The sequence below is a fragment of the Corvus cornix genome, chromosome 4 (assembly GCF_000738735.6).
Source record: "Corvus cornix cornix isolate S_Up_H32 chromosome 4, ASM73873v5, whole genome shotgun sequence".
Lineage (NCBI taxonomy): Eukaryota > Metazoa > Chordata > Aves > Passeriformes > Corvidae > Corvus > Corvus cornix.
Window position 1 is genome coordinate 15,192,936 of NC_046334.1, and position 22,175 is coordinate 15,215,110.

General features: G+C 38.2%; 1 protein-coding gene across 7 annotated transcripts in view; it reads left to right on the top strand.

Annotated features, from left to right (window-relative positions):
• The window catches only part of ANAPC10 (anaphase promoting complex subunit 10), a 36,688-nt gene that overhangs the window by 1,099 nt on the left and 13,414 nt on the right, over positions 1–22,175 (top strand). For 2 of the 7 annotated variants that reach the window (XM_039551391.1, XM_039551390.1), the window contains exons 2-4: positions 5,956–6,072; positions 7,374–7,464; positions 8,237–8,357. In XM_039551391.1, coding sequence (XP_039407325.1) covers positions 5,958–6,072; positions 7,374–7,464; positions 8,237–8,357 — 327 coding nt within the window. In that variant the 5' untranslated portion in view covers positions 5,956–5,957. The other 5 variants (XM_039551389.1, XM_010411977.3, XM_010411976.2 and 2 more) reach the window with 5 other exon arrangements.

A 22,175-nucleotide genomic window follows, 5' to 3' on the forward strand; every position in this document is an offset into this window, starting at 1 on the left:
AGAGACCACCTCGGGAACTCGGGTTCCGTAGCCAACACCGAACACATCCCAGGATCAGTCCCACGCCGGAGGAGCCGGGCCGCGGCGCTCCCTCCGCTCCCGCCCTGCCCCGCCCCGCCCAGCGCGTCGTGTGAGGGGCGGCCCCGGCGCCTGAGGGGGAGCGGGCGGGGCGGCGCGCGCGCACTGCGGCTCCTCCGCCCTGCGCTGCGGCGGCGGCGGCTCCTGGCGGGATCAGGTGGGAAAGGTGGGTGCTGAGGCTCTACCGGGGGCATGAGGGAAAGAGGAGGAGGAAGAAGAAAAAGAAGAAGAAGAAGGTCCAGCTCGGGCAGGAGCTCGGCTGGCTGGGGCAGCACGTTCGCGCTGGGTCCGGGGGCTGCCCAGCCTGGTCCCTCCCGCGGAGCCTGCGGGGTCTCGCATCGCCCCCGCGGCCGGAGAGCGGAGCCCTGGCTGGGGATCCGGCGAGGCCGGTGTGTGCCGTGAGTAGGTGCTTGCTGCTGCTTTATTTCCGATACTGAAGCGGTTTGTAGGCCTGGGGGACACGGCCGCAATATAGTGTTGGAAACCTGGTTAATTTTAATTGTATTTATTTATAATTGTTATAATTAATATTAATTGAAAACCCCACAAACAAGTCGTGGGGGGATGGCTACCAGTTGGTTTTTCAAAGCGGCTTCATCCTCTGCTTGCTCTGGGTTTTCACGACAGCTTCCACCTAACATTTACCCTTTACACTCCTTGTAAAGATGTGCTCGCCTGCTTTAAGGAACAGCTTGTAGCCTTACCAGGTACCTTTGGGAGTCTGGGCTTTCACAAAAATATATTTTGAAAGAAGTATATGTTTAGGTTGATTAGGAATACATGTAGAAAATTGCTTATATGATTATCTTAATTATCTTTGTTTTTAGTAAAATATATTTGTGACAACGAAAGATTAGTAATTTTTGCTAATAGGCTTAAAGCAATGCACTGGAGGCAGGGTAAAAATAATAAGTTTATTAAAGTTGTATTGAGAGATTAATCTGAGGGATCAAATGTACAGGTGAGCTAATTGAAATAGGGTGCTGCTGAATGCTTACTATCATTATTAAATATTAGTTAAACATTAGTAATTTGAATGTTTAATGTTTCATCTTCTATCTGAGTAAAAAATAGGAAGCATAGTGAGAGTCTGGTTTTCAGATATATCTTGAGATCTCTAAAGGCCTTAGACCAGCAAGGGTCCAGCCAAAGAAAATGAGAGCAGGGACAAGAACTTGTAAGGTAAAATGAGTAGTGCAGTTAAGAAAATCAGGGAATCTGAGGTATGAAATTCCCTTCTGTTAAGAATGGGAAAAACAGTCTTATGGATGTTGTGAAAATGCTGAGGTAGTCAGTGGAGCCTTTGTTCAGTTTTCCTGGAAAGGCTGTGGTCAGATACTTGCTAAAATGGAATAAAATTACATTATTGGAATGCAATTAGAGTAATACTTCTTAAAAAAAAAAAAAAAAGAGAAAAGCCAGATGAGCTCTGGTCCCCTGAAGGATTCTGAGGAGGTGGTTTGGGAAGGGAATCTGTCAGTAAGTAGAGAACAATTAAAATCAGTGTGTGCACAGGAAATACTCTAGTGTGGTTTGTTAAGAGTAGTCTAGATCAAGCTTTTTTTTACAGTAGTCAATGCACTTAATAAGGAAGGAACATGAGGAGTCTTTCTTGAGTTTTACGGGATTTCTGCCATTGTTCAAGCTACTGAAGTGTGCTCTAAAAATAATTCTTTTAAAAGATCTTTTTTTAAGAGCTTTTGAGGCTGACTTTTAAATAACTCACTTTTAGACGGGTGTCATGAAACATGCTCCTGGAGAGTTCAGTTTTGAGTGTATTTTCACTACTTCCTGTAATGTTGAACACAAAACTGGAAGGATTGCAAGCACTGTACAACTAAGGGTTCAAATTAAAAACCATCTTGGGAAGATTTGTAGCAGGTTGGAAATCAGTGTAACTTGGCTCGGTTAACAAGAACTGAGGGAGGAAGAGAACACAGGAATAAAAAAATCAAAGGCCTGATTAGTGGAAAGAGTGTCAGTGAACAGCAAACAGTATCCCAAAAAATACTGGATATTTGTACTGCATTTGAGCACTGTAGTGCATAGTAAAACAGCTATTAATTGAGAATTATTTTCTTTCACCTAACCAGATGTTGCTTTGTCACGTTAACTAGTGTGAGTAAAAATAAAGACAAGGGAAGTGATTACTCTGCTGAAAAAGGGCCTTAGCTGAAATGGTCTGGTTATAAACAATAGTACTAGATACCTAGAATCTGCAAGAATATTTGGTTTATAAAACCTTGTGAGGGGAGCTTGAAAGGCATAGACATTCTAGAAAGGAAGAAACTAAGAGCAAATTTGATGAGTGCCCTCGCATCAATAAAAGGGTTGCTATGTAAAGGCCAGTGATTAACAAGTCTTTGAGTTCTCTGTAGAGCAAGAGATGCTTGTTTTTAGGTGATACTTGATTTGGATGCTAAAGGAAAGCATTTAGCTTTTAGGCTGATGAAACCTGAAGCTGGCTGTCCACAGATCTCTTGCTGGAGAAGTAAATGTCTGGACAGACATCTCTTGGACACAGTCTGGTCTCTCAAAGGCCTTGACAGATGTGTGTTTAAACAGTTCTATGCATACAGGGTGGTGGAATTAGAAGCTTTAATAGGGGAAAACTGCTTTGGAATCTGCAATTTTCTTTGAGCCTGGATTTTTATGGAGCTTTAGTAGGAAAGGCCCATGAGGTATCATTCAGTGTCTCCTCTTGGGTGTGTTGTGTGCTTACAGAAGGGTTTGCTTGCAGGTGTGCACCTTTTAAAGGTGTCTTCTGCTGGTACACTGAGAACAACCTAGCTGGTTTGGTTGGGAAAGGCAGGCTGTCCAACCATTTAAATCCATTTCACTCTGTTCACAAACTGTACTTGCTAAAACATCTTCAGTTGGCTGTTACTTCACAGGGATGGGATGTTTTTCAGAAAAGAGCAAACTTCTCTGAGGAAGATGAGGGATAAAAAGTTCAAGGAGAGGGGGAAAAAGCCGCTGCTTTGTCTTGATCAAAGGATGTGCAAACCACAGAGTGGAAAATGGCAAAATGAAAGTGTGGCTTTGATCATGTCATTAAGACATTCATATAGTCATGCTGTTGATATGGAAACAGCAGGCTGTTAATGATCTTTTGGAATAACTGGATTGGAAAATAAGAGATGTTTCCAGCCAATGCTTCTAAAGATACAGTGTGTCTTTCCATTTTTCAGCACATGTCAAGGAGAAGGGCTTCTAGAAAAATTAGTTGTTTTTACACAGCCTGAAAAAGGAAAGAAAAATTTTATTAGGTGGCTGAAATTCCTTTCAAGCTAAGTATTTGTGCCTCATTTAAAATAAGGTACTTTTACTTCTGCTAGTAAAATGTCCAGAAGTGTTACTTGAGTGAGCTGGCCTGTTGTTGCACTGTTTTTCCTTAATACTTCTATCAGCTTTCAGGTTTTAAAGTTCTGAGAGTATTTCAGAGCTTCAGCAAAGCTACCCAGAATGTGTTGTTCTTGAGCAAGAGTTCTGTCATAAAAGTCTGATTCAGTTAGTTCAACCATTGAAAATTTTCGGTCTTTCTCGTCACTAGCACACAATATGTGGCTGATTTATTTGCCAGCAGTGGCTTGGAGTTGAAATTTTGGGGTTTGAGTAGCTTTGCCTGTTAGATAGAAAGAAACAAGCTCAGTTTAAAACAGTAGGAAACTTAAATGGGGTTTCTTGCTGTATGTTTCAGACCCCCAAAATGTAATGCCTCAAACTTTTGAGAGCCAGTGCAATGCAAGTCTTGCATTATTAAGTTATTTAGAGCTTTGCTGTGTGTGCTGAAGCTTATAAGAAATCTCAACATCATTGTCTTAAGGGATTCTGCATACCTTAGAAATTCCAGTAATTTTTGCTGAAAGCATGTGTAATCAACTTTGTGATATAATCTGAGTGAAAAATGTAATTCCTCTGATTTACCTTTGGTGGGTTTTGAGGGGTTGATTGCATACTCCTTGCATCTTAAGGGTGAGATTTGGAGTTTTTCATTCATTTTCTCTTGAAGTCAAAAGAATGTCAAGACTTGTTGGTGATAATATTCAAGAGTTGTTTTTTATGATTTTGAGATGTGATCGCTTGAATTACAAGTGAACAATTTAGCTTTACTTTGTGAGGTTGAATTTTCTATGTATATTTTTAGAGGTCGGAAGAACAGCATTTCTGGTGTCTATATAAATCTGAGAATTAAAGTGAATGCTACTCAACCTCTCTTAGTTCATTGTCACAAAAGTAAAAAAAACTGCACAGAGTTTGGACTAGCCATTTGAGCTTTAAAATTCACAAGTCCAGGAAAGTAGTCTCCCCAATGCTTAATAAACATACTTTGAATTTTGGTGCAGCATGGGGGTTGGACTAGGTGATTTTTGAAGGTCCCTTCCACCAGTCCAAACCATTCTCTGAAAAATGTTTGTCTTTTCAAGTAGCTGTGAAGTACATATTCTGTAATTTTTTTCCAAGGTTTATTTATTTAGATGGCATTAGGATTAATATATTTGTCAATATATATGTGATATCTGTAGGATTTGCTGTGTAGTGTCCAACTTCTCTTCTGAGAGGACGGTGTTTTGTCTGCAGCCTTTTGTTTTGTGGCGCTCACTGTTGTCAGTATTTAGATTTTTCTACATGTGCAATTATTTCTTCATGTTTTCTTTATGGTAGTTAGGACTGCAGTCTTGTACATGAGAAAGCAGGTAAAATACCTGTGTCAAGTCTTATGTTTGCAAAATTAAAAAAAAAATAGCCAAGGGACAGTAGAAAGTGTTTGGTGCACTACAGAATGCAGATTTCCTGTGTCCCACAAAGAATTTTTAGCTGCAGAGTCTTTGGTACATAGAAAATGTTGTCTCTGCCTTGTGTCAGTTCTGTAGTGGGTAAGACCTGGATCCTGGGGGTACCAGCCTAACTCAGTCCCTTATTTGCTGTCTGGGAGAGGCACTGGAAGACTTTCTCCAAGATTAGCAGAGCATGACATGATGTCATGCATGTAAGCAAAGGATGAGAGGTCAGCTCTAATTCCCTGACTCTTTAGTGCTCTAGGTTTAATTTTAAGCTTTAATGTAGCTCTTTTCATGGAACTAATGTTTCTTTGGAATTTTTTTTTTTTAGTATTTTAAACTACTTCCTAGGAAATAGTAATGTGCTCTGTACTATACAAAACCCAACTTAATGAAGTTGTCGTATATGTGGTCATAATCTGGGTGCTGAGACTGACTGTGATTACTTGAACAATGCAAGTCACAAGTTAATGATTCCAGATGAAGTTGTGAAGTTAAGGATGTGGTCCATGAATAAATGTGGCTATAACCAATTGCTACAAATTATACAATTTGTTTAAACTCCCATTTCCTACTTTAGGGAGAAGTATCTCTTGCTCTAGTTTCTGAATTTGCAGGTTAAGAGAACTTTTAAGTGTGACTGCTGGAGAGAATGAAGTTGTATTGCTAGCCTTTAAACCAACATTTCTAATTTCTTAAAAACCAAACAGAACTGTAAAAACCAAATTCTGAAACCCTAACTCTGTGTGCATAAATTAGAATGATACAAATAAAATATGTCTTTAGAATGTTCCAAGTGTAAGTTGAATTATTAAGGACACAAAATTTACATGTATGTGGAACCTCTTAGATCTATTACACATATATATTCTATATATTTATACTTATTGCTTTATATATATATATAAATTAAAGGTTCTACAGGCATGCAAAAATGTATGCTTATGTGTGTATATGTATAAACCACATATTCGGTGGGCTATTATAATAAGTGTGAGGCCAAAGAATTAAACTGTCTGTGTGAACAAACAAAATCCTTTAATTTTCCCATCAAGCTAAAAATATGTCAACTAACTCACTTCTTTTCTCTCACTAGAAATGACTACCCCAAACAAGACCCCACCTGGTGCTGATCCAAAGCAGTTAGAGAGGACTGGTACTGTTAGAGAAATAGGCTCACAAGCAGTTTGGTCTCTTTCATCCTGTAAGCCAGGTAAAATCACAACAACGATGTAAAAAGTTGCATTTATGTTTTGGGAGGAAGACATCCACAGCAGTAAAACTGCTCTAGTGTAGGCTGTAGTCACTACAAATAATTTTGGCCTTCTCTATATGTGATACAGTGTGAAAGTTATAACTGTATCAGAAATCCTACTATGAGGAGCTATCTCATGTGAACTAAACAGAGCTCTTGCCTATTTTATATTAATTTTTTTCTTTTTTCCTTGCACAGTGAACAAACTAAACCATGTGAGCAGAATCACAGCTGGCACTCTGTAATTTGTTTCTATGCTTTGGCATTTTGTCTGGCTCTCTTCCATTTTTAACTAAGGATGACCACGCAGCTGGGTGACCTGCGTGTTCTGCCTAAACTGTGTGGGCTTAGCCATTACAGGGTTGCCCTAAAACCCTGCAAGTAAAATGAACCCATGGTCCTGAGGTGTAGTCAGTGATACCTGCTCAAAATATCTGAAAATCTGTATTCTTTCCCTTTGGGGTGGTTGAGTTGCTATTTCAGAAATATCTGTTGGGAATTGATCTGCTATCTTGCTGCAGCCTAGGGTCAATGATCCCTTTGTCACAATATCATGCCCAGGCTAAATGACTTTGGTCTGATATCCTGGGACATTGTAGAAAAATACCATATGGTTTTGTTGCTTAAACAGGCTGAAGGAAATTTTTTATTGCAGATTAAACTTCAACTGCTGTATTAGAACTGTAACTAGTGTGGACAATCAATAAAAGGATGTGCGTAGTAAAAGGACGGATAATGGGGCAGTGGCAAATACAGATTTGGAGTTGTTTCTTTAAATGGGATGGCATTAACTTTTAGGACTACTGTTTTTGCCACCTGCTGCTTGTTCTAGCTAGTAACTTGAAAAAAAAATTCAGGAGACTACTTGAAAAGGAAATGTCACATTTGGCTAAGATTTTATAATAAATGAATGGTCTCTGCTAATGATTTTTCTTTAGTTCAGCAGTTAAGTTACAGAATAGGTGGAAAAGTCTAAATGTTAATTGTTCTGGCAATCAATATGAATTACTACTTAACCACTTGAAATTCCAGGACATGTTGACATAGTTTCACACCCCACAGACCTCAACAGTATTGAGCTTTTGCAGACTCCGCTATTTCAGTTTTGTGTTAGAAAAGCATAGGTGCAGCTTGGATATCTAGAAATATTTCCTAATATGTTTTAACTTGGGGGACATTCATTTGTAACAGTTGAAGAAAAGCTACATTTGCATCACAGAAATGGCATACTCAAGATTATCACATTTTCTTTTTCTTAGGGTTTGGAGTGGATCAGTTACGAGATGATAATCTAGAAACTTACTGGCAGTCAGATGGATCACAGCCTCATTTGGTGAACATCCAATTTAGGTATTAAAATATACTCCCTATGGGTTAGGGTGCTTTGTGTAACTTTATATTGATTACTGTTCACCAAGGTAGGAATTCTGGAAGTGCAAGAACTCCTGGGTTAGTTCTGTTACCCAACTGGTAACAAGTCAGATAGCATTTATAAAAATGAGATTTTCAAATGTTATGATCATTATAACTGCCTAAACAAGCAACAAAAAGGAATGCTTAATGGTATATCAGCTGTGACAGCATCACATTTACTCATGTAAAGTGACTTATGTCCTGATTTTGTGTCTTTGAGTGTCATTTGGAGAGTAGATGACTGCTGTTAATGTAGTCCTGTATAACCTGACAGCTGAGTTCGAGAAAACTTTTTTTTATTCTGTCCTGTGTAGGATGCTTTCAGTACTTTTTCTTTAACCAAACTTGAGATGAGATGTTTGTCACCTTTTTTTGCTTACTTTCTTGAGAAGGCCTTGGTCTAATAAGAGAGCCCATATTTGAAAAGGTAAACTTAAGCTTTGTTACGTACGTACAGGTGCTTATTTGGCATCTGTTTCTTGGTATACTGACATTTCTGAAGGCAGGCAAAGGAGAATGGTGAAAATCAACTGTGTGCATAATGTAATGTGGAAAATCACCTAGTTCTTTAACAGCAAGTTTCTTATGAATCACTAGGCACACTTATATTCATTTTCATTTAAATCCTTAGTTATTGCAAGCTAGCAACAAATTCATCCTGAATATTTTTCTTTATGTTGCTTACATAGCTTGTTTTGCTTCTTGGCAGAAGAAAAACAACAGTGAAGACCTTATGTATTTATGCAGACTACAAATCTGATGAAAGTTACACTCCAAGCAAAATCTCTGTCAGAGTAGGAAATAATTTTCATAATCTCCAGGAAATCCGGGTAGGTTAATGACGCTTTGCTTTCTGTTTTAAGGCAGTTCTCTTTTGTTAGGACATCTGATGTAATCAAGTGGTTTTTGGAGGTAAAATGTGGCATTGTGCTTGAAGGGGGAAGATGGCTGGGTTTATTTGATGTTTGCTTTTAGTTTTTGTCTTGTAAATTTAGTAGACTGGTTTCTGTTTGTTTTTTTTTAATCAGGCTCTTTTACCAAATATCATTCTAATTGGATATGTTCATAAATTAAGTTTTACTTTTGAGTATAGTTTTTAATCTTTTTAATACTGGACAGTCACTGAGATGTAAAAATTTTGGATGGGATGCAGTTTTTTAACAATATGAAGCAAAATCCAATTTTTGTTTCTGCAGATATGCTTAAGACTTTGAATGAGACAGAGTTGGAGTGTTTTGTTAGTGTTATTATTTATAAAATAATAAAATCCAGTATTTTTTTATGGTGGTGCTTCTAGCCAGAACTCTAATAAGATTTGAATTGCTTTAATTGCTTAGTTTTGCTTACCTTTTGGTAAATGGTAAAAGCAGATTTGAAATTATCGATGATCTTGGTAGAAGTCCATCTTGGAAACTGATCAGGTTACTCATAAGCAGGTATTTTGCTCATTCTGAGTCAGGGTAGCCTCATGTTTCAAATTCCTCTTCTCTGGAGCTCAGCAGTTACTGGCTGGTATTTTGGAAATGTTTAACTTACCAGCCTTATATGGCAGGTATTACAATAACAGAAGGATTGGGATGATGAGAAAAGGGTGGTGCTAAATGGTGGCTTGAATTTTTACTTCTGGGATTTTTACTCTTTTCGCTTTGGTTTTCAGTCCCAACAATTCAAAGTCCCAATAGTAAGTTGCAAGTAGAAGGTTGTAGATGGTGTGGGAGTAAAAAAAGTGTAGTAGAGATGTCTGTTAGCATTATGTTTCTGTCTACATCCTTTTAATGATTTGTGATGTTCTCTCAGCATATATGTTTTGACTTACACTTTTATCCTAAATTTTAAATTGAAGGGTCTTAACGTGTTCTATTTTTCTTTAATTAATTAAATATTCTTTTGGAAGAAATTAGTCACCACATTATTTTGACTTTCATCAGCTGCAAATTCTGCCTTTCAATCTTCCCAATTGTATCATAGCAATTTGGGAATTGCACAGTATATGAAGAATGGCAGCTGGATCTTTTCCCTGCTAGGCTGCGGGTCAGTTTCCCGAGTGTCCACTAGATGTCATTGTTGTCCTTAATGATCGGTTTGATTTTTGCACTTTTATTTGCCCTTTCAGTAACTGAGTGATTATTATCCTTTTTGTAATCATGCTTAGTACAGCACTATACATATAGCTGCCTAAGTTTCTCATACACTGGTAGACTCCCACTCTCGAGGGTATGTGTGTTATTAACATATTAAAGATCTGTAAAGCAATTAAATGTATAACAAGTGTATTAGTTTTCTCCAGTGTCTCAGGCAGTATTTCTTTAGCTCTTTTCTTGTTAAACACGGGATTCTATGCATAAATTTATGTAGTTAAAAATGGTACTTCTAAATGAAACAAGTTACTAGGTTTTTTTTATGGTATGTGAGTGTGACTATAATATGATGCATGACAGTAATTCTTATGCATACCACATGCTCATGTGCCTTTTTTACTTCCAAATTTAGGAGAAAATACGGTCACACTTCTTGTTAGTGAGATACAATACTTGGATGCTGTAAAATGCTTGTGACTGTCATCACCATGATGTTACATGTTGCTATCAATTTTCATATTTCCTAAACTGCGTGATACTGTTACATTTTCCTTCAGTCCTGAAACTGTCTCCTTTCTTCAGCTTCTCTGACACATGGGGAGGTTATTAAAGCAGTGTGAACTGTTATGAGCTCTTTACAGAAATCTGCTTAATTATACAATGATTCCATTGGCTTCAGTACTGATTAACTGGGTGGAAAATCAGGCTAAAGCATTTTATATTTTTCCATGGATGCTTGCCCAACTCATAGTGTCTAACGAATGTGTTTTCTTTGCTAATGGTCTAATTTTCAACACAATGCAATATGCTGTTAGGCTAAATTTTGTCACAAATATAAGATTAGTATTAGTCTGTATTTTAGTGTGTAGGCGTATCTTTTTTGGAACCTAAGATGAAATTATTTTCTGAATAATTCTTCCCCCTCGTTTGTACTCCATTGTAAGGGATTGTGATGGGAACAGCCGTCGCAATCTGGCAGGACTGTTCCCTTGTTTGCTGCAGTTAAGGTGTGTGCAGTCAGCCTTCTCCTATGACTTAAGTGCCTTTGTATCACAGCTGCCAGGCTTGGAGAGCAAATGTTTTCTCATTTCCAGTCATAGAGTTTTCCCACATGGTGGTACAAACAGTGGATGGACAAGATAGTCTGTAGAGGCATTTTTGGAACAGTATCCAGACTCCTCAGGATTTAAGTTATTACACTTTTTCATTATATGAAAATAACCCACTGCAAAGGGTATGAGTGAAGTACTGTCTGTGAGAGATCTCTGCTTTCTTCAAGTGATGCTCACCTGCTTATTACATTTGTACTTCTCTGAGACATTTAGATCTTCAGCAGTTCATCTTGCTATGAGAATATTAAGTGTTTTGATGCTAAGTGCACATAGTATTTCAGGGTATAGTCTCTATTCATATATAATATATATACACACACCTCGTAGTTGCAGGGGTTTCTGCTGTCAGCCTATCATGTAGACTCAGGTGAAAGCCCTGTAATCTTAATACACCTTTGATGGCAACAGTGAGAAGTCTTTGTTTTAGGTTTTTGTTGGGATTTTTTGTTTGTTTGCTTTTCCTTTGGATTGCTGTCTGGTTTGTTTTCAGTTTGTTTTCTGTCCCTCTTGGCCTTGCCTGGTGTTTTGTAACCAGGTGCAAGCACAGCAGCCTCCCTGATGGTGTGGGGTTGTGACTGAGCACCACGGACAGGGCTCCCTCTTCACTGAAGAGATTCTGCAGTAGAGGGACGAATTACCAACTGGAGGAATGCCCAAGCTGGGGAGCTTTTCCAAGAGATAGTTAAGGAAGAGTGACCCTACTGTAATGCAGTGTCCAGTGACTGTAGTGAAGATGTTTTCTGGAATCCAGCAGTGAGCAATCTTCACCTATTTCCTGTATGTGGAGTAAACTTAGATACTGAGGAGTGAGGACATGCTAGCTTGTCATAAGGCTGTTGCAAGGTATTCAATCAAGGAAATCAAATCTCTAAGGTGCATTTTTAAACTGCTTGCCACTGAAGGTGGAGTACTGAGTTGTTATTCCTTTAGATTCCTGACTAGGCTTCAGGTACTTCAGTTAGAAAGCATTCCTCTGTATTCTTTCTTCCATTCAAGAAAAGAGACATTTCTGACCACTAATTATTCCTTGGGTTTAGAATGTCAATTAAAAATAGTCTGGTTTCTGCAAACTACTCTTGATACTAAGAAAAGACTGAGTAAACTTTAGTTTTATAGAATTTCAATCTGTAGTCTTTCCTGTCTGTCTCTAAGATGCTCCACAGACACAATCATCACACAAGTTGTTAGTTTTGATTGTTATCTTCCTCTTAATGCTGGCTGAGTATGGATTTGTTTCATCAGGATGCACACAGGACCTGTTCCTTACATCTAAAATGCACTGGTATTGGAAATCTGCAAAGCAGGGGAGTAGAATGCTCCACTGGTATTGGTTAGTTATCAAGCCTTGTGATTGATGTCAAAGGTAGGAATCCAATTTTGGAAGCAGGGTTATTTCCATTTGATGCAGTTGGTACTCCATACATACTTCCACCTTCCAGCAGCGGATATTTTGTGAATCCCCAACTGGGGTGTTTACATGAACTCATCTTTACAAAAAGAAGGCAAATTAAATGACGTAACATCACCGTTCCCTGCCAATATCATCATCACTGTAGGTGATATGACCTTTTCATCATTCATATGCTTATGGAAATAACTAATGTATTAGTTATTTCAATGCTTCAAACTGTGGAAATTATGAACAGGATTACAATTTTCCTGCCCTTTTATACTCTGGAATGGTAATACATTAGAGCAGAGCTTACTGTGCAGTCATGAGAAATGCAGTTATTGAAATAGCCTGTTACGCATATGAGGTATATACAAATAGGGAGGTCCACATTAGAGCTAGTAGAACAGTGGAAGATTATTTTGGCCTACACACTATAAAATTGTTAAGCATTTTTATCTTACCTTGCTATGAAATGGTATATTAAGAGAAGTAAGCATCTCTTTTGTAGAGGAAAACTAAATGTGGTTTTTGTGCTGTGGCATGTGTTACATGTAAAAAATATTTTTTCTTTTGTTTCTGAGCAGTCAGAAACAAATCTATGAAGGAATCTTTTCTTGCCACAGAAGGGCTCAATTAGGGAAGGGTACCTTAAAGAGGCCCTGTATTTTTAATACTGTCAGTTTGACTTGACTTTCTGAAGCAGAGGAAAAGCCATGTGAAACAATATGGCAACAGCTTCTGTGGAGGGCAGCAAGTTGATGAAGTACAGAGCTTTCCTCGAGGGAACTCAAGTACAGAGAGCCTAGGAACTGATTGAAGCACTGAGTGTTACATATGTGTGAAAGCCTCTCCTGCAGTTATAACCTTCTTCATGATGGTTCTTTTAAGTTCCACCGTGGAAAAGAAATTGGAAAATCACCACCCTCACAGTAAAGAACTTCTTAGTAAGATCTAATCTAAACTTCAGCTTAAAACTGTTCTTCCTTGTCCTATCACTACGTGTCCTTGTAAAATGTCTCTTTCTTATAGGCTCCCTTAGGTACTGGAAGGCCACAGTTAGGTCACACTGCCACCTTCTCTTCCTGTAGCCAGTATTTTATTACATTGTTTCATCTCTTTTCTGTGCATGAAGTTCTAGTAGGCGGGTTTGAAGAGATTTCCCCAAAATCTTGGTTAAATATTTTACTTATGTAAAAGTCTTTCTGGTACCAGTGGCTTAAAAATTCAAATTTTTAAAACTATATGTTATCAATGCAGTTAAACTGTCCTCCAGCATGATGGGGGAATCTTTCATTGGCTTTAATGCAGCATTCCCTACTGTATTCTAATTACAATACTGTAAACACATTCCAGTCCTTTCTCTGCTGGGCCATGAGCAGGTTGCACACAGCGCTCTGTGTGTGAGGGCAAAAGAGTCAGATGTTTGAACTTTTTATATTAGTATTTTTTTTAAAAAGCAGGGATAGACTTGTGGCCTTACAGCAGATATAGAATGCTATAGAGCATATTAGGTGAGCATAATCTCTGGCACTCTTTTGAAGTTTGTAGGATAATACTACTGTTGTAGAGTAGTAATCATATAATAGTTGTGATAGTTATCTTATACTACTGTTATAGAATAGTAATCATCTTGTAGGAGAGTGAAGTGGTTTGTTTGTAGTCTATGCAGGTTATCTCTGCTATTGAACCAGTATCCCAAGTCAAAGTTTATACCTGACTGAAACTTGCAATTGTGTTGTTCATTTTGGTACCAGATTATAGCTGCTTGACATTTTTTGTTCAAGTGAATTAGTTCTGTGTAGGATTGCCTGGCTTGAACTGGTATCATTTACTTAAAAGCTCCCCAGCAAAAGCACCATACACACTTAAGTATAAAGTTCCTTCCCATTAAGAACAGTCCTTAAAACCTATTGTTCCCATTTGTTCATCAGTTTGTTATACTGAGTCAGCTTTTCTTGGTGACACTTTTCAGAAAAGTATGGTTTTAGTGGTGCTTTAATATTGATTAGGTAGATGTTAGAGATTAAATATACTGTGTACACTTCTGTGTTGTTCACCAAGTTTATTGCTTTATGGAGTACATTTTTCATTATTGATTATCTCTGTGATTGTCTACTGTACTACAGACTTCCCAGATTGTTTCAGTAGGCTTTTCAATCTTTCTAGTACCTCTAGAATACCCAAAGCAGTTGAAGGGAGCTGTGAAAAACTGCTGGTTTTCCTTGATAGTTTCTTACCTTCTCTATATCTCTGAAAGGTTTATTCAGGGAAGACTTCAGTAATGAAGATCAGTGTACCAATAGACTAACCCCCTTAGCATTCCTAATTAGTAAAAATGAAGAATCTCTTCTTCACAAGAAGATACTGTTATGAAGGGAGTACATGTATGGTGAAGGGAGCACATGTATGTCTTAATAAAAGTTCTGTGAGAGTAGGGTTTGTCACTTTTCTCCTCTGCAGATGTTGCCAGTGGCATGGCCATGCTGCTCATATACAAAAATTCTAGCTAGAGCTGTTGAATAGTCTTGGGTTTTTGTCCTGATTTTATTTTTAACTCTACCAACTCCTGCACCTGATTTGCACAGACACACACACGCACATACACATATTGTGCTTTTGGCTTTTGTGAAAGCATTTTATGTAGCCTTCAGCCCTTAGAGCTACATACAGCTTTGTTTCTTTTAAACCATGGCTTTTTCTTTCTAATGCCTGGATAGAGCAGAGATGCTGATCTGTCTTCCTTTGATAGCATTACCAAATTTTTGGAGCTCTTAGAGAGATCAAATGTCTGTGTTCTTTAGCTCCTAGGAATTGGTCCAAATATGTATATTGATGTACAGTAGATCATATCTATCTAAAACAGTAGCCCCCATGCCCTTCGCTCCCTGAAATTTCCAAGTTGTAATCAAACTTATGTGCTATCAGGCTGAGGGAAGAAAAGCATGTTTTTCTTTTACATGCTCAAAATGTAGTGAAAATCCCTGTGGACAGTCGTGTTTACAAGGGTAACTGTCTGCATTCAATTGTGGGTTATAAAAGTGCTTGCTTGAATAAATACACAGAGCTATCAGACAGAACAACCAATAGTTCGCTGGACTAATTGACCTTGTCAGTAGAATAGAAACACTTGCAAATAAAATTCCCTTTGCCAGCAAAGCTGCAACTGAAAACCCCTGAAGAAACTGTGTATATCCTCTAACTATCTTGGAATGCAATGATTCAGGCAGCAGACATGTGCAGTGGGAGGGGGCAGGAGGGGGGAATCATTAACCAAGAAAGTTGTATGTACCAGCAGTTTTCAGTGGGCTCTTTTTGCAGCATGAGGCTGTATGCATTCCTCAAATCATTAAGTAGTTCACTTTACATATTCAGAGTTATGTTTTCTACCAGTTGTTACTACTTTTACCATCCCTTGGGTCCCCTTGTATGATTTGTTTTGCTGGTCTGCTTTTATTATAATGTAGCCTTTTCAGAAAAGGCGAAGGTGTTTGGCTGGTAACCACAGCATGTTGTAATGAGGGTGGAGTGTGTTTGTCATTCTGCAGCAATGGTTGACTTTCATGAATGCCAGTGTCTATAACCACACAGGCTGTGGCAGTTTATCTTTTTGAATATATTCGGATTGCATAACAGTGGAAAAGAACCACAGTAAATATCAGAATATCTGGTCTTCCAATCAAAAGAACGATGGAACCATTTTTTTTACTTTACCCAGTGATGAGTCATGTATCTTCCCATTAAAAAAAGGAAAATATTTCACTCCAGAAATAAAGTCTTCACAAGTGAATTAGTCATATATCAGACATTTCCTTTTAAAAGTTTGGATAATGTCACACAGGTGGAAGTAGTATTTAAAAAAAAAGGAACAGTGAAAGGCACAACAGGCTTCACTGTGTACTATAAAAACATGATTTTATTTTGGTTAGAAAACAAAACAGGAAAAATGGCATTCGGAAAATAAAGTCTGAAAAATGGTCTAGTTAGCTGCTAAATAAACTTCAGAGATGAAGGTTTAAAAAAACCCCACCAAGATCTGTAAAAGGAGGAGGGGGGAATAGTGTATTTCACCTTAAGTAAAGGACAATGTGTAATAAGGGATTTTGTGGTTTTACAGCTCGGTGCATGTGTTTGAAAGCTGTTCTCTCAGCAACGTGGGTGGCAGGTTATGCTACCATATAATGTATTGTAGTTGGCTCTCCACACTTGTCAGGGTTAGCGTTCAACCATTCGGAAAATTTTCCCATTGTTCTATCATGTGAACCAAGGCTAGTGTTGAATTCCCAATAACCTTCTGCAGGAAAAAGAGGTTTAATTAGAAAGTTTGAAATTTGATTACTTCTGTTATTGTCTTAATGCACTTCTCTCTAATTTAGGTGTTTATCTGCAAATGCAATCAATTTTTGCTCAGAAAGATGAAAAGCAAACTTAACTCTGTACTGCAGTTGCTTCCACACTTTAAAAAGAAAACTTGTATATTCAATTCTGTCTTTCTTCAGCATTAACACTCTATTTCCATCTTAAACATGTTTGCTTTAGATGGATCATAGCTTTTGGCAGCTACTGCATTTTTAGCAAATAATACTGTTTCTAGTAAGAGTTGCAAAAAAAAAAAACTTTGTGTGAGGTCCTTGTAAACTGAACCTTGGGAACGTTATGTTATTTCTGTATTTTCCCTTCTTTTGTGCTTCTTCTCTATTTGTGTCATGGTTATAAATTACATCGTTCGAACTAGAGAATTAAAAACATTTCATTTTGTGATTCCTGTAATTTAAAAAAAGAGAATGTTTGTTTTATGTGTATTTTTTTTTCTTTTTACCTGTTATTTCAGTAGCTGGCACACAGAGAAATAAGCAATTATGGTATTGAAATTCCATTGTGCCAGCACCTCCAGGGCATAATCCAAAAAAACCAGAAAAATCGCCTGCTGGGTTGTATGCAGTAAGCTTGTGTGAACATCAGTGTCTGCTGTTCACACATAATTTTTTACTGGAAGTTCCTGTTGGAATAAAGGTTCTGTGTTTGGGGAGTGTACTGGGATACTTGTTGGTCAATGGTTTTTCAAAGTTTGTAGGGATTTCTAATTACAGTTTACCAGTGTAGGCTCACTAGATGCTTCTTGCAGATAATCATTAATGTTTCAGAAGTAAGAGCAGCAAGCAGGGATTTGGCAACATAAAAACTGTAACAAGAAAGATCTTGGTGCTTGCTTTTCTCTTCATTTAAGCATTCTCTTGAAGACTGAACATGGGAGTGAGGAATAAGGTGGGTGGATGGAGGGGGAGGTGACAGCATGACAGAAGACACTCACATACTTAGCTTCTCTACTTCAATATTTAACCCCTTCCCTTCCTTCCCTCTCCTTTTTTAATGCAAATGTGGTGTCTAGCTGACATTTTAAAACATACGAATGCCTCCAGCATTACAGCTTATAGTGGGTGCCAGTGTGATGCTCACCCAGAACATCTTCATGGTGCTCAGTCAGGCGAACCCCCTCAGCTGATCGGAGTTCATTTGAACTGTGGTTTATGAAATGTGATCCTGTTCACTTGCAAACTGGAGCATGTAGCAACATCTATTTTATCTCTTGTGTTTGATCTCTCTGCACTTGGACAGAAGGATGGAGACCCTGGTAGGCAAACTGTTTAATGCATTTTTTTACTTGGGTGTTTGAAGGGGTTCCTGGTCACATAAGGCTTCAAGGTTTGAACTAGGGAAAATGAATATCTTTGTCTTCGTTGGCTGGCTGTATCATTTATTGGCTTTTGGGGAAGTGGATTCTGGACACCTGACTTCACAGTTATTTAGCAGAGCAAGGAGGTAGGTACCATGGAAGAAACTGTCTGGAACAAGGGACACTTCCTTGATCTCAAGAAGGCGGCATGTTAGGAAGGAGATCTTGGAAAAGTGCAGCAGACCTGTATTTGGAAGGGAAATTCTATTGTTCTGTAGTAAAGGGCCCTGCATAGTGCATGGAAATTGTTAAATAAAGGGTTATTTCTCTATCCCATTTTTCTTCTTCTACCCTACCACATTCTACAGTCATGCTCTTTCCCATTCTGTAAGTTCTGAAGGCTTGAGTAATCCAAAATTATCTCCTCTGGTTTTGGATTCCAAATGTGAAAACATCATGGGAGTCACACCACCATCTTTTGCTTGAAGGATGTTAAAGACTTGTGTCAAAACTGACAGTAAGATGCTGCTCACTCACTCCTGCTTTCCTCTTTCTAGAGAGGTTGCTCACCTTTGGGAAGCTTCTTGCCTTTAAGCTACTTTTTTCTACACTGTGAAATGGATTGGGAGGATAAAGTCAGTGAATTATAAACAATCATCTTTGATTTACCTGATTGCCTTCACAGACTTAATTGTGGAGAGTAACTAGAGGGAGCACTAGATATTTTCAGACATTAAGAAGTGCCAAATACATGCAGCAAGGTCAAGTCCAAGATTTGATTCTGATCCCTCTGGGTGCTGCTACTAGCATAGTATCAAAATCCTCCAAAAGTAAAGCCAGCAGTCAACATTTAATTTGGTTTAAGCATAAGAAAAGATATGAAAGGAATGGGAATTTTCTTGGATACCTAACAAAATTTTAAGCTGTCATCTCAACTGGTGCTGGTCAGTTGGCACAGCACACCTTATTTTATGTTTCACTTAAACAACTTGTAGGCACCAGCAGCTGGAAACATCCTGTGACTGTGTTCACCACCCTTTGCCAAACCAACAGTTTGGCAGTGGGGTGGAGGGAGGAAGTGGCCCCAATTTAGAAGAAATTAGGAGCCAATTGGCCCACCACTTATTATTCTCTGTGTGGCTTCCATGTTATAATACTTTTATTTGCATCTGTACAAATGCAGTCACACTTGGCTATTTGCAGTACATACTGCCTTGTGGCAAAGTTATCAGGTGTTGCTATTAATTAGGATTAAAAAAAACCCTGAAACAAATCCATTAAATGCACTGGATGTGCCATGCTTTGTCAAGTCAGCACCAAAAAAATCCAATCAAAAATTTCCATAAATTCAGGTAAAAATAAAGGAACAAGGGTATTTTATGTAGGCACATGGGGGGGATTTTATAATTACAATCTGCCTTTTTTTTTTTTGTCATTCTTGAAGCCTAACATTCTAGTGGAAAGCTGAGATTATTCATGGTGTCACTAGGAAAGTAGTTCCAGAAAGGAATTCTGATGTAGTAAATTAAAGCACTCCTCAGTGTTCAGAAGAAAATGCTACCTGGCAGGTGGTAGAGATCTAGAGCAAATCCAGGGTTCTTGAGCAAGAGGCTCAGTTGCTTCAGAGCTGCCATCATGGCTGTTCTTTCCAGAGTGAGGTCTTGCTCCTGTGATTACTGAAATGTTGTTTTGGTCAGAGATCACGTGTCTGCGTGTAGCTTTGATGAGAACACTGCTACACAGGGTATAAATTCAGTTCTTTGCTAAGTTTTATTGGGTGGGAAGGGATTGAATGTGGTGTTACCCTGTTCCTTATCTCAAGTAGTGCATGGAAATGTTTCTATAGATATGAAGTATAAATTTATTTCTTTCTGAGGGCTGTTCTCTGTCTTAATCTGTCATAAGATAACTGAGATCGTGTGTTTGAGTCGGAAAAACCTTTCCCAGGATTTTTCCATTTTCAGTGTGAACACACAGGAGAGGGTGGAGTGAGAATAATAATGTAGCATATGTGTCTGGCTTGAGGGCCTGTGCTCTCTAGCTGCCTTCATCCAGTTCCTAAAGAAGGTTTATCTAACAGTCCTATTTTATTTCAGAATGAATTCTGTAGCGTTTTATGTCTCATGTTAAAGAAATGTTAACAAATACAGTTTTTTATTGAAGTTTTTTATGAATGCTGTTCTCAGTCACAGTTTTTGAGTGAATCATGAGGCCTAGCCCCTAATACTTATTTTTTAATTATTATCCCCCCCCCCCCATCTGTCAGAGATCAAATTCAACTGTGGGTATGAAGGAATTTTTTGGGTTATTTCTACTAGCAAATGCAGAAAATCCTAATTTGTTTCTCTTAGCTGAGATTAATTTGTTACTTCTTAGTAAGATGGTGTTGCTGAGCATAGTTAGTAAGGTAAAAATCAAATCATGTTTTGGTTTTTTTTTTTGTTTCAAAAAGAGTTGCGATTCCATATCAGGAGAAACGATGTAGTAAAATTTTGAAGTAGACTTCCCTCTGCTTGAACAGGTCTCTGTTGTGATTATGATGGTCACCATGTTTAAAAGAGGATTTCATAAATCAGCTTTCGGTAAATCCAGCACTGCTGGAGTAGGAACTTCTATTGTGGAATTATTGGACTTTCTTCTTTTTCTTTATGCTGTCATGAGGAGTTAGACATTTACTTGCATAGCAGAAATAAATTAAGCAGAGGAGCATATGTAGCCACAGGACTTGTAGATATACAGTAAATCACATAGATTTGCAATCCAATTCCATCTGCTTGTTGTTGACTGCACTTTGTTAAGCAGTAAGATGACACCCCACAGTAGCTCTAGACTTAGGACATAGCAGGCCTGCTAGTAAACAAGTTTTTAATTATCTCATTCTCATGCTTTGTTTTTTTTGCCCTGCCCCCTCATTTTTCAGGAGCATACTTTGGATGTCATTTTATTTTGATTCTTACACAGTTCATGCTGAAAAGCTCATGTTCTTGGTCTGTAGGATGTAGCACTAAGGCTATTCCAGATGCTGTTTGTAGCAGAAGTGTTGTTGCAGTGCGGGAGTTGTTAGCCCAACAGTGTACAGCACCACTGAATACCTTTTTAAACTGTACATTCTTTGAGTAAATGATGACTTGAGGAACCTTTGAGTCCCAGAAAGAAGTCAAGAAACAAAATTCATCTAGATTGAAAGAAGCAGAGTCTAGAGTCTGACCTCCACGTAAAACAACGGAAAAAAGCCTTGCATTTTTTTTTGGACATGCTTTCTTACTGATTTGTAAGAAAACACAAGCAAAAGGTAAAAACTCCACTGCATTTGTTACAGCACATTAAAGAAATTCTGTTTAGATGTAAAATTAAATGCTTCCATTGGGCAACAGACCTGATTCCAGCTTTGCAAATTTATGGAAGTGTATTCTGGCTCACATAAAACTACCCAGCTGAACCTCTGACAGATATACTCATATTTCTTCCCTTTTAAAGTTCATTCCTATGAAAATATATCTCCAGTGAGACATGTTTATGAATTTGGGATCTTTCTTAGATGAGACTTTGCATTGCATTTTAAATTTGCACAAATAGTTTTCACAACAGTCTTTTGCATTTGTTTCCAAAGAGTAAATATTCCTTGAGCTGAGCATTACACTCTGGATCCTGTGAAATGTTACTCTACATTTGCTTGTTGAAACCTGGCATGCTACAACACACTTGAGTAATCTTGAAGTTTATCAGGTTTTGCCCCGCTCGCTTTTACTGAGCATACACAGAGTCCTTATTCAGACACAGAAATGTTTTACTTGTTTGCATACTGTACTTCCGCAGGATTTTGAGATTACTTACATAGGTTTAGGGTCTTCAGATTCCTCGATTTTTGTGAGAGGCAACCGTCTGCAATTCTCAGAAACAAGCCACTCCTATGAAACCAGGAAAAATGCTTTCCCTTAACCCCAGTGCTTTTTGTGTCTTAAAGCAGCAACTTTTCCTCTCGCTGGTAAAGAATGAGCAAGGTTTTTTTAATTTGGTAGCACTCAGGTATAATTTGTTCCTCTCTTTTCCTGAGAAATAAAGTCACTCAGGAGCTGCAATCTTGTGTAACAGATAAAAAGTTACAGCCATGCAGTTTTGTGGGCCTGTCTTCTGGTAGAAGACCAGGAATCTAGTTCTCTTCAAGGTGTGGTAATAGCCCTTTTCAGTGAGGGGAATGTTGGTCTTTTTTTTTGGTTTACATGTACTTTCTTCCCCTCACCTATAAAAAATTCTTGAGAGCTAGCAGCTGGCTGCTACTACTACTATGGACTAATTTTTAAATATCATGATATTCCCATTTTTTTACATTTGTTCATTTCCCATATTAATTTTCTGTATTCTCTGGGATGCAAAGTGCATGGTATGAAATGTGG